This window comes from Egretta garzetta, unplaced genomic scaffold (genome assembly GCF_000687185.1).
Source record: "Egretta garzetta isolate BGI_Z169 unplaced genomic scaffold, ASM68718v1 scaffold601, whole genome shotgun sequence".
In the NCBI taxonomy this organism is placed as follows: domain Eukaryota; kingdom Metazoa; phylum Chordata; class Aves; order Pelecaniformes; family Ardeidae; genus Egretta; species Egretta garzetta.
The window spans coordinates 338,258-352,285 of record NW_009258540.1 but is presented as its reverse complement, the minus strand read 5'-3'; the positions used below and the strand labels follow the sequence as shown (position 1 = coordinate 352,285).

The following is a 14,028-nucleotide window of genomic DNA, read 5'->3' as shown; positions in this document are numbered from 1 at the left end:
TGAGTGTAACAGACTGATGAGGATTCAGGCAACCTATTTCAGAACTTGAAAGCAACAAATTCTTACCAATATGGTAATTTTGGTTTGGAAAAGCAAGAACATCTAAAGATAATAATAGCAGAGACAGTGTCATGATGATTTCATTACTTAAAGGGAACAAACAAATAAACAAATACCAGATGTCTTCAATATTCTGGAATCACAGACCTATTTTCCACATCTTACAAATATTCATAAACGTTCTTTCATGAATCATTTATGGCTGGCATATTAATTGCCAGATTTCCATGGGACAACTGCAGAGACAACCCAACCTATTCTTCTGGAGTGTCAACTTTCTTTTCTGAGCCATTATCAGCTCTCTTATTTCTCTCAGTCTTCTGAAGTATGTGCAATCTTCTGTAGGAAGGTTTTGATCTGAAAATCTAAGAACACTGGCCATAACTTGAAAAGTGATTTAATTCTTCCATTGATTTCTCTCTCAGACCCACTGCCAAATTCCAACAATCAGAGACCTTATAACCATTTGCTTTTCTTATTGTAAAACCAGTTATATGTCATAATAATTCTTTCAGCAGTGCTAGACAGAGCGCTAATGTACAGAAATCAATTCTCTACAAAGCAAGTAGTGTGCTACCTGAAAGACCGAGAAAACTCTGCATGCTCAGCCAAAACACTATGAAACCTGCTCTTTAGTCAGAAATCATAGCTATAAATGTAGACATCTGCACAAACAATGGAGAAGTATGTATTCAGGCCTCAGCTGTGTAGAGCTGTGCAATGTAAGATGCCTGTGGGTAGGCTTGGAAGATAGGATTCACATGCAAAGGAACTAGGACAAATGTACATTCTGAATTACAGATATGCTAGTAACAGAGAACAGAGGAATGACTTCTTTGAGTTAAGAAATGAAGACAAACCTACTGAATGAAAACTATCTGTACGGGGCAGGGTGGGGGTGGGTAGGCACAGAGAAGAGACTGAATTCTTTTTATCTTCATGTCATTATAAACTAAGTATTATTTTCTCTTCCTGCATGTTAATTCAAACAGAACAAATATCTCTTTACTCTCACTTCATCTAAGAAAACACAGAAAGTGTTAATTTGTACTATAAAAATCTAACCCACTCCTAATGTATACTTCATGTGTTTTCAGTATTCTTTTAGGAAAAATGTTTCTCTAGGGAGTAAAAAAGAATAAGAAATAAAAAGAATACAAGGCTGCTTTGCCCTTTGGTGCTGCATCTATATCACTTAATCATGAATATTATGTTATCCTGAAGTCCTTTTACAACTTTGAAAATGTTTTCACTTTGTGTTAGATCAGAAAAAAACCCATACTGTCCCAATACCAAATAGCTACTTTTAATCACCATCAAACAAGAGGAAACCCAGTAATGTTCTCACATGTAAAGTGAAAGCATTTAAACAGGCATTTTATCTCTTTTAGGGTTAAAAAATACATCTGGACATAAAGCAGTTTTATTTTTTCTGTATGATTTAATTGCCATGTAAGGTAATCCAACAAATTTATTTGGTATTTTTAAAAAGTCCTAGATATAGAATACTTATTTGTGTTTTCCTTTGTTTTAAGACCTCTGATTGCTAACTGGAACTAGTATTACAAAGTGTACTGGTTTATTACTAAAATCCATTTATCTTTAATCATATTTTCATCAGAACAGATATACTCAGATCTTGCCCACAGTTTAACTGAATACTGGTTTTAATCAGAAACAATATATTAGTGAAAGTGAGAGAGGTATAGAGTAATTTTTTTCTGAAATTTTCATAAAACTATGCAAACCAGCCTCATTCCTCAAAAAAGTAAAAATCAAGCTGACAAACTGATGTAGTTTTATAAACATGTATCAATAATGTGTCATATAGTAAAAACATTTGATATACTTAAAATTCCTTTTTGCAACTTTTACCCAGTCTCATGTTCCTATTTATCCTATCTTTATAAATGTCACTCTATACACACCTAAAATAATTGAAAGTGACATTTTGTGTTTGTTATGCCTTTAAGATATATCATATACAGGTTGCTGCTAAACTAACCGAATGTCAACTTTTCGCAACTGAAATGATCTCTTAGTTGTATAACATGTAGGTCCACAATCTATCACAACACTGCTATTCCTTTGTAATTAATATTTTAAAATTATTAAAATAAATTATTAAACCATTAATGAGGATTTTTCAAGACATTCTTTCTTTAGCTGACAACTTTCATTCAAAGCTTGATTAGTGAGAAAAGAGGGACAATAGGTCACTGCAGATACATCACCACAAAACTGCTCTGGAAGAAATAAAAATCAGGCTAAGACACCTAACTCAAAAAGCTTAACCTAGGATAAGGAAGAAAAGAAGAAAAGGAGAGAGAAAGACGTGTATGTTCTATATAAAACCAGAAATGTTGAACTTTGAAATTAGGGGCCTAGGTTTCTAAAGGATTCTAAAAAGACTCAGCATTAAAGGTTCTGCTTGGCAGCACCTGAACATAAAATGTCACAGCCTTTGGAAGGGTTCTACTGAAGTATTGATGCTGAAATGCTGTAATGCTAGCTAGCAAAGACACTCTGAGTAGCTTATTCTGTTGCTTTGATTCAGGAGAAGACATTAACTTCTCAGGATGTTCAAAAACCAGAGAATTCTCATGCAGCACTTATTTGATTAGGAAAAGGTGAAGTAGCTTATTAAACATGAAGGAAAGCCTTTAACTTCATGACATAAAAAAATAAAGAGCTTTTTTACAGGCCAGGATAATGAAATAGAATGACTTGTGGGACTGATTCCATTTCTTATCAAGTTAGGGGACTATAAGATTATTTCTCAAAAGTGAATGACATAATGGTTACCTTTCTTATCCATCCTCTCAGTTTAACATTCATTTATACACTTTCTTCTTCTCATTTCTGAGTTACCACTACAAAAACACATACTATAAAAGACCAACGTTTTAACTTAAATCTTCCATGTTTATCTTGTTGAGGTATCAGTAGGATTACCCCAAATGCCAACAGTTTAATAACAAAAAATACTAATAAAAAAATGAAATATAGCTAAAAAAATCTCTAATACTAACACTACAACATCAGTCAATGAACCACTACAAAATGCAGTGAGTGTGAAAACAATTTTCAAAGAGAACAGAGATTATAACTTGTCTACAAATTGAAGAATCTAGATTTCTAAGAACATATGCAAAACTATATTTTCCCACTGATAAACATTTCAAATTACATCTCAGAAATTAATGTTCATTAAAATTCATTATAATTAGTAAACTAAAAGGTTATAGGGAGAATATGTATTTGGTATCTTACATTTATTCTAGAATTGCAAAGAGTGTAGGTCAACCTTAATGGGAAGAGGGAAAAACATATATTATCTTCTGGTTTTATGTCCTTTAAAGTATTTTCTTTCTCTATTCTCATGCAAGATAATAACACACATTGTAGCTAACCAGCAGAAGATATGATAATGAGTTTTAAAAACCTTTATCATCAGGCAGCAAGGTTTAGAAGGACTAAGTACACTAATATTATTATTTAGTAGAGTAAGAGTATAAAGACTGCACAGAAGTTATTTTATCAAGTAACTGTTCCATATCTTCCATATGCTCTTCAGATTCCACACATACACAAAGTTCCTGAAAGTGGCATCTTTATTTCCAGACAAGATAGTGCCTTTATTTACTCAATATTCTGCTTGTAACCCTAGCATTGTAGTGTGTATGGAAAATATGTTAGTAATATTCAATCATCAGCCTTTACACTTTTATATCACTCTTTAATGGAAATTTTAAAACTTTATATGCTTAATGTGAAGAAAAATATTTCATATTTGTTTATAGTACAGTTTTATCATTAATAACCTTGTACTTTCATTAAAAGCATCGCTAAAGTTAAATCTGTAACTCCCTCTCCTTTGAATAAAAATCTCTTCTTCAAATAGTCCTTCCTCATCTTTGTTTTTTTTTTTAGAACTCTAATTAGTTATTAGTTCATTTAATATATGGAAAAATATTTTGTAAAGTGCTATAATTTGTAATTAAAAAGTCACATGAAGCTACAGATCACATTCAAGGTAAGGTCTTATGTATCTAGAATAGGACTTGTAAAACATTTAAGCGCAAAACTGATAACTCAAATCCTCCCATTAATTTACTGTCTAATTCAGGAGGCATTTAAAAACAGTACCTTTGGGGAAAGAAGCATATAACTGGAGTACTTAAGCCTCATGTTTTAGGCTGAATGAATTCTCTAAAGTAAGTATCAAAGTTATCTGCAATAGTCAACAGAAAGAGGTAGGTAGCCTTAATAGACTCTTTCAGAGCAAGATTTGGCAGTGTTAGATTTAAAGTTGAACTCGATGATCTTAAAGATCTTTTCCAACTTAAATGATTCTATGGTCTATAATTCTGTAAGATTAGACATGTAACTTGAAAGGAATGTTACAGATTCTTTTAGGTAAAAGATATGGGAGATGATGATTCTTTAATCTAAATATGCCAGTGGTAAAAGAGTTGCGACAAAACCCCAAAACATTAAAAGAAGAAAAAATGATGACTTATAATCAACCACTTTGACAAAGATGTGATGCATTATCACATTGCATGTCTCGAAGGAAAGCATTAGGCCTACTCATACAAAGAACTACATTTTCTCATGCCTCTCCACTCTTTTTCTTTTGGGAGGTATGGTTTTATAATAGGTGTCTGTATTGCCTATTGCAGTGTGGACTAATGGAGCTGCGTAAGACTCAGAAGGTGTTTCACAACACAATTCCAACTATAGTTTGCTAAGATAATACCATTATTTAATACTTATATTGTTTATGTTGCTATTTCATTTTTTTTTTAGCTATTATTCTTCATAAAAGAGAGATTAATAGTCCAAACCAGCTTTTAAATTATTTGCATGCATTCCTTCTTACTTAAATTGAAATATATATATTTACAAACGTGTAAACTGTCTTACAGCTCTTCTGACGCAGAGATTAAAAGCAGGAAAAAATGGAAGACATGAGAACAGCAGCCACTGGATTAATGTACCCATTAATTGTACAGAAGTTACATATGGTCTGATATGCTAGAAATTTTCTAATGCCATTCAATACTGGAAACATCATCTTAGTACCTTTACTTCTATACTGTCAAAAATGCAAAACAGCAGAAGTGCCTGGCAATAAACTGTTCTTTAATTTGAAAATAAACCAAAACTCAATAGTCTCATTTGTTCAAATATGCTTCCTGACTGAACTGCTGAAGTTATGGGGTGTGGCCTTTCTCATTCCCAATAACAAATGTTCTCTCCAGACACTGCCTTTTCCCTTTGGCCAGTAGGGAACATTTATGTCTTACTCCTGGGGCATGTCAGATTCTATCATATCTATGCAATAATGTGATAAAATACAGTTTAAAATAAAAGGGTTAATAATTCTTAGTTTAATGATTACAATAATAATATTTTTTAAAATATAAAGAACTGGGGATTTGCAATTATTTTTATTCTTTAACAAGTCTCAAATGGACAAAGATTTGTAACTGTGAAAATCTTCATCCAGAAAACTATTTTTAAACTTTATTTCTTCCTTGTAAATCCTTTGCATTCCAAGAAATATACAATACTTTCAACCTCCTCTATATATTTACTTTACTAGATTTCTGAGCAATTTATGGTAATTTACATTAACTATTATGGAACTAGAAGTTGCATTTTTAATGGGTTCTTGTAACATTGGATTTAAATGACAACATAAAGAAAATAATATAAGCATGCCTTCCCAAGTACACATACGGAACACATGTTCATGCTGCACAGCAATACAGTTAAGCTGTTAGGAGAATACCTGCCTCAGAAATAATAAGAAAATAATTTGAGATTATTTTTCACAGTACTAAAATCCTCATCTGGGAAGCAAGGAATTGCAGTGCTGAAGCAAACCTTTAGTCCATCTAGAGTGGTTTTTGCTTCTGACAATATTCAACCTTCCGTGTCTAATAAGAACACAAAGAAGAATCCTAAGTAGAAAACACTATGTTAAGCTGTCCCACTGGAAAATTTCTTTCTAGCCTCTAGCAGTCTGCCCTGAAGCAGAATGACTGACCCCTCTTTCATAGCTTTTTTCATGGCTTATACCTGCAACTCAGTTAGATCTTCCTTTAATTCCTCACAGCCTTTTCAGGTTTGACTAACATAAAAACTACTTGGTGGTTTGTGTAGAGATGCATCTGTCCCATATTTCAAGATCAGTGTCAAATATACTGAACATACATTCTGCAGTGAAAGTCTGTTGCACCCTTATCCCCTTGTTATGATGGAAAGAATTCATTTCCTTCTGTTTTCTATCTTCATAGGTGGTTGATTACATATGACACCACTTCAGTTCTACACAACTACCTAGTTTTGTCATAACATACTATATCAGACTTTGTCAAAGCCTCTAACGGTCTAAAGGAATGTCAGAAATTTTGTTTCTGCACTTGTATTTTTTAGATGAAAGTCCAAGTAAAAGTGTTACAATGGAAAATTTTATATGTTACACTGTACGCTGCCCCCCTCACCCTCAAATCAGAGAAATGAGGGAAAAAAAGTCACATGGATCTTAAGATAATTTCTGGCAGCATCATGAGTTCTCATAATCAATACAGAGACAGAAATTAACAGGAACAATAAATCACTGCTGAGGAACATGATTAATAAAATATTTATGATTTATAAAAGCATATACTATTCTGATTTTAGCTGCTTACATTACAGATTAGGATAAAGGTGCAGTTCTTCAGCAAAAGCTGCATTACGTACATGTACACAAACATGTAAACAAAAATCAGAAAGTATTGTGAATTCTGAAGCAAAGGTACTACCAGGAAGTTACCTTCACATCTGGGGAAATGATAGTTCCAATTCCTGTTGATTCCATGTTGGCATGTGAGAACAGGCTGACCCCTCAAAACATATCCAGGATAGCATTCAAATGATACTGACTGACCCACACTGTAATCTGAGTTGACCATATATCCATTCAAAAAAGGAGGAGGATCGGGGCAGTTCTGTAACTCGTAAGCTGGAAGACAACAGAAGTACTTTTTATTGCTTAGTAAGCTCTCAACACAGGAAATGAACATGAATGCAAATCCTGTAAAAACATTCCACAACAGGTAAAAACTGAAATGCCAAACTCCAGTGATAGTGATTAACATATAACAAGAAATAAATCATCTATTTCAACCCCCCAAATCTTGATAAAGGAATTAAAAATTAGTTCTAGAGACAAAACAGGTAAGATCAAAATCTGGAATAGCATGAATTGCCACCTACATCAGGAATCTAGAGAGGAAAGTCAAAGAAACATTAGGTGCAGGGCATGAAGATGGAATACTGTGTTTTAGTAGTTCATGTTGAAGCTTCAGATTAGGTTAATATATAAATTACCTCTTTATTTTAAAATAAATTTCTAGGCTGAGACCTAGTGCCTAAGTTCTGAGAAGTAGTAGTTTTATAACAGGATAACTTTTTTTAATCAAGATACATGGAATTAATTCATTTAATAGATAAGATGAAAGATGAGTATACTTAGTATGTCACTGTGACACAATTTCATGAGTATATCGAACATTTTCATATACTCTATATATTAGTATGCAAGCATACTTCCAGAGTTGATGGTGGCATAAGAACTTGAGACAACTTTTTTTCTGATAACGCTCATATATGTTCATGACCTTCTATGTGTCATTTAGTAAGATGGATGTAACCACAGCACAACAAAAAATTGAGTTTTGCAGCACTATGAGCACTATGTAGCAAAACAAACATTTCAAATTGAGGCTAAGCATATATATTACTATGGTGCCTTATATTTATTTGACTGGCGATATTCCGGTTTGTTCATTACCTGCATCAATAAAATTGTACAATGACTTCATCAATAAATCAGCATGCAACTAATAACAGCATTTCTTTAAATGTGTTTTCACATTTGAACACTATAGTAGGTATTCTATAGTAAGACATAGCAAAGTCATTCATTCATTCATTCATTCATTAAAATTTTATGACATACAAGTTTCATAGTACTTTGGATTTCTAAATATATATTAAACTATGCAAAAACAATCACATAACAAAAAAAAAAAAAAGAAAAGAATGCATGAAAGACTATAATGCCACAGAGCATCAGAAAGATCTAGAAAAATGACAGAAATTTACCAAGGAAAAAGTTCCTTCTAGATATATGTCCATACAAAAAAATGTATCAATGATTCATCATATTTAATGTCAGATTTTATGTTTTCAAAGACCTCAAAATATTTTTCAATTAAACATATTTAATTCCTACAAAATAGTGTGAAGAAAATTGAGAGGGAGGTTTCATTAATAACATTTAATAAGATTTAAAGACAATTTTGGACTACATTTTTCCATATTGAATATATTATTTCCTTAGAATATTTAAACAATAAATAGCTCCACAGGAAGCAAAAAAGAAAGACAGTTTTATAACAATGCTATGTATAATAGTTTACAAACAACTTCACATAGATAACTGCCATTTAAGAAATAATTATTGAGAAAATGAATCCTCTGCTTTCTCTGAGCATTCTATTTACAGTTATGAAATGCTTCTGTCAGAAGATAAGAAAGTTCTAATAAGAGTAATAATAACAGTGTGCTTTGTGTTTGTCCTGGTTTCGGCTGGGATATAGTTAATTTTCTTCATAGTAGCTAGCATAGTGCTATGTTCCGGATTTAGTACTAGAAGAATGTTGGTAACACACTGATGGTTTTAGTTGTTGCCAAGTAGTGCTCAGACTACTCAAGGACTTTTTGAGCTTCTCCTGCTTGGCCAGGTGCATAACAAGCTGGGAGGGAGCACAGCCAGGACAGCTAACCCAAACTGTCTAAAGAACTATTCCATACCATATAACATCATGCTCGCGGGGGTCAGTTGGTCGGTTGCAGGGAGAGTGATCACTGCTCAGGCACTGATCACTGCTCGAGGGGAGTGATCATGTCTCGGGACAGGCTGGGCATTGGTCAGCGGGTGGTGATCAATTATGTTGTGCATCGTTCATTTTGTATATTCTGTATATTCTCTTACCATTCTCATTATTACTATTATTATTATTTTCTCTTATTAAACTGTCTTTATCTCAGCCCACGGCTCTAACCTTTTCTTCTCCTTCCCGATTCTCTCCCCCATCCCACTGAGGTAGGAGGGAGTGGGCAAGCGGCTGCGTGGTGCTTAGTTGCCAGACGGATTAAACCACGACAGTATTAACATGTGCTATTAAGTCCAAGCTCTAAAAATACAGTAAGACAGATGAAGAACATATTCTTGAACAAAGTATTTTGTTATTTTTTCAAAGCTAATCATTACAATATGGACATGTTCATCCTAGAAGTACTTTTATCAATTAGATTATTTAAACAAGACATTTCAGCAAGATTAAGATAAACTTATAACTTAGGTGTGCTTAAGTGCTTACTTAAAGTGAAGTTTGTACTGAATTGCTTCACTGAAGTACTGCTACTGGCATGAGATTTTTTAGTCACTGCTAATTAGACTCATGCTATGGAATAAATAATTTATTTTGGGAAAGCCACCTTCTTTTCCCCAGTTCATTCCCAGAATCCAGTGGTAGTAACATTACAAAGCTGGAAGAGATGTGGAGGTACCAAAAATATTCCAAAATCCTCTAATAAATCAGACTCCCCCAAATAACAAAAAATTAAGAAAATAAAATGAAAGCTTAACAATCAGAAATAATTACAACTGTAAAGGAAATACAAAAACCTTAATTCTACCTTAATTATGGTTCATTAAATTTTTGTGCTCAATCTAGTAGTGGGTCATTAATTTTTAATGCTATTATTCCTCCTGCTATCGCTATTTGTATAATACTACTACAGATAATATAATTATTATCAACATCTTTATACAAAATAGAGTACTACAAAGATTATTTAAGAGCATAGGACATACTAAGACTAATGTATTAAATTACATAAAAAGCTACTTAGCAAATTATATTAAAAATACAATGGAATAATACTCTGGAGGGTCAGAGGATCTCACAGATTTATTCAACAAGGTGCAACACTACATTGCCCAGTAATTACAATGACAGTGTTTTGGAACAATGACAATAAGTATTGGAAATTTTAACCTTTGATCATATCACCTTTTGAGGAGATGAATGCGCTTGAAAAATATCCTTCCTTGTTGGTTAATTTGTTGCAATACAGTATTATTAGATTACATTTTAAATGCACTTAATATGGTCTCCATTTTTTTAAAATTTAGTCTTAAAAATTAATTTCAGTAAAAAACTTAGCTCACTGATCTACGAGAGGAAAACACAGGAACAGATCGGGTGAAAGGAAATCCTGAAAGAACATCAACATAACTCTGTCCCTATAATTTGCACAACTTCCCTTAAAGTCCCATGGATTGTTAATGGAAAAATAAAGTCTACCTTTTATAATTCTAGTTAGTATTTATTCAGAGATGATTATGCTTTTCTCCTGTTGTAATTAAGGTAAACCAAACACATACAGAAACTTTTGGGGTTTGTTCTGGTATTTGTTTTAGTAAGAACAGAACCTCTGCCTAAAGCAAGTGACCATAAATGTGAAGGTCAGCCAGTCAGGGGTGAAAGCACTTGCACATGAGCAGAGCACAGGTTTGGTTTTTTTTTTTTTAAAAAAAAAGGTGTAAAATGTGAAGATGCTCTCTGCATGTGACTTTTGGTATAAATCTTATGGATGATTCATAAATTATTGAAGTAGCTGTAAGTCAGGTGATCCATCTGACTATGATATAACGATTTACAGACCACTCAGATAATATGTTTTATAGTTTTAATATATATATGAATTATATTCTTCTGTTCTTCTGATATATGCAACAACTATACCTGATTTAGCAGAGCAATTCATTATTCAGTCATCACTATCAAATATTACCCACAAATCCTGATGTCACACCTCACAAAAGAAAGCTTTTTTTTATGAGTGTCATGCCCAAAGACTTGTTTGGTATTGAGCTTTAAAAAATGATATATCGCAGAAAAAAACTCTAGTGAGAGCCTGAAATGAAGCCCAATGTAAAGAAAATCTGAGAAAAAGATTTAATTCCAATGCTGGCAGTAGTCAACTACTTGAATTTTAAAATTATCTTGGATTGACATTTGGCACTTCTTTGTGCAATATATTTTCCACTGGTAGGAAGACAGTATAAATCACAAAAGAAACTTAATTGATCTTCTGTTACCTTGTTTTTATGATTTAAATGTATTTTCCTTCTTACATTAACACTAGGCTGACATTGCCTTTTCAAGTGCCACATACATCTATAATGCTTCAACATGGAAAGAATTACTTTGCAGAAAAATTGTATTAGCAGAGACTTGAGCATGCAAACACTCAAATGTAAGGAAAACTCACAATTAAGTCTACTTAAAAAAATTTGTTTAGTCTTATTGTACATTCCTCCAGTATCATGCTGTGTATAACTCCAGACTCAAGAAGAAAATCAATTTCTCAGACTAGATTAGACTGGATTAGCATGGGTTGGGTTGGACTGGAAGGCACCTTTAAAGATCATACAATTCCACCCCCCCTGACACGGGCATGGATATATTTCACTAGATCAGGTTGCCCAAAGCCCTGTCCAACCTGACCTTGAACACTTCCAGAGATGGGGCATTCACATCTTCTCTGGGCAACCTGTTCCACTGTCTCACCACTCTGATTATTTTTGTATCGGTCCTCTGGACCCATTCTAACAGGTTGATGTCTGTCTTGTGCTGGAAGCACCAGAGCTGGATGCAGAACTCCAGGCGGAGGGGGAAATTCACCTCCCTTGACCTGCTGGCCACACTTCATTTTATGGAAGTCCAGGATATGATTTGCTGTAGCCCAAGGACTGGTAATCTGGAACCTCACTCTATTGCGTTAGGCACCAAAGAACATATTTTTTTCCAGATGCAATGACTCAAGAGTAAAGTCACAAAACATGGCTTAATTTTGTCACGAGTTAGAAAATCATTTGGTATGACCCCCCCCCCCCAAAAAAAAAAACCCCACCTTATTTTATTTTCATTAGTATTCCCCCCTTAGGACATCCTCTGAAACAGTTTTAGAAATATAGTAATTATTCAACAATCCTCTTTTCCTTCCAGGATTCCTATGACTTAAAAGCTCCATCATAATTGTCTTTTTGCTAGATAAATGTAATCAGATTTAACATGTTCAAATCATGTGCATATGTCTATTAGTGTGTTTGTGGAAGAAAGGGAGTGCAATTAGAACTTTTTTCTGTGTTTGCTGGAACACATTGCTCTCCAAGTACTGCAGGACAAGATTCTTACCTGATATTCAACTTTATGCTACACTGAAATTCAGAAGAGACAGAAAATGCTCTTAGACTTCCAGTAATAGGAACTATGATTCCCCCAGTGAAAGTAATACAAATAAAAAATTTTATCCAGAAATATTAAAAGGCTGAGGTAACAGTCATAATGTAGCCAGGGATTAAAAACCACAAATAATGTCTTAACAACTGTTGAGACTAACTGTATTCTTCTGTGTACTAAATTTTGTTATGAATCTCTCAGAGTCCATAAAAGCTATTTATTTCTTCTGACCTAGCATATATCGAGTCAATCCAGATATATGCAGAGTACCCTGAGTCTGTAATTAGCTAACATGGCTTGCCAATCAAAATTCTGTGACAGTTCATCCCCTCAGACCTAGTATGCATAGACTGTTTACATCTCAGATAATGAGACTTGACAGATGCGAGGGTCTCAGAAACTCAAGATTGTCAGTGAAATGCAATTTATAAATGTTCTTCTAAGTATTTCTGGTTGCTCCCTGTCTTTTGCAGTGGTGTCCAGTGACAGGACAAGGGGCAATGGGTACAAACTGAGACAAAAGAGGTTTCAGTTGAATATGAGGAAAAACTTTACTCTGAGGGTGACGGAGCACTGGAACAGGCTGCCCAGGGGGGTTGTGGAGTCTCCTTCTCTGGAGATATTCAAAGCCCGCCTGGATGAAGTCCCGTGTAACATGCTCTAGGAGAACCTGCTTTAGCAGGGGGGTTGGACTAGATGATCTCCCCAGGTCCCTTCCAATCCTTGCGATTCTGTGATTTTCTGCTTTTCGTAGGTGGCAAAATCACAGTGGTGGTAACAGAGAGACAACCCTTTGCAATGCTTCTGTGTTTTGAATTAAACAGCATGATATTTATTTCAACAACAGAAAAAAAGTGTAACTAAACTTAAATGTTGCTATTTTAAAAATCAGGCGCTTTTAAAGTCCTCTCATTATCTTACAAATAAATCTAATAAAATTTCCTTCTTGCCACAAGTGAAACAAAAGGTTTCACAACACACATAAATTCAGTAATTCAGTCTTGAACATAATGGAATAGCCACCATTCCTTATGTAGTGCAATTACAAAGCTGAAGGGACAACAACACACAAAAACATCAGAGCATAAAACGTCAAGGAGCTGACAGGCAACGGTACTGAGAGCTGTAACTTCTGTAGGGTTCTGCTAAGGGGACAAAGCCTTTTACTGCATTCAGAAATACACAGTACCTAAGTGATCCAGGTTATATATTCAAATCCTGTGCTGTGGGAATTCATGGGCTAGTGCTTAAGAAGCAGCACTAGCTCCTTGCAATCACAGGAAGCAAATATCTTACTGTTCTCAGTATGCATATGCTTTTCTTCCTCCCCAAAATAATGTGCTCAGAGAACAATCCCAGGCTATATTAAGTTTCAGTCTCCTAAGTGTTTTTCTGTCTTCAGAAAAGTCAGTAGAAAAATTGAGAAATACCATTATTAATTCTATCAGTCACTATACAATATTCATATTCCTTGCTTTTCCCTGAGATGCGGGGTTATCAAAAAGCCATATCCTTCACAAAATGCTAAGATCTCTAGAAAACTTCATTTCTTATTACACGGAAGTTTGCTTGAATAAGCATACCCATTAACAAT

At 34.0% G+C, this 14,028-nt stretch overlaps 1 protein-coding gene across 1 annotated transcript in view; it reads right to left on the bottom strand.

Annotated features, from left to right (window-relative positions):
* The window catches only part of CSMD1 (CUB and Sushi multiple domains 1), a gene marked incomplete at its 5' end in the record, with an annotated part of 480,927 nt that overhangs the window by 129,038 nt on the left and 337,861 nt on the right, over window positions 1-14,028 (bottom strand). The window contains one exon of the mRNA XM_009646490.1: window positions 6,890-7,078. Within this exon, the coding sequence (XP_009644785.1) occupies window positions 6,890-7,078 (189 nt within the window). The remainder of the gene's footprint in view (window positions 1-6,889; window positions 7,079-14,028) is intronic.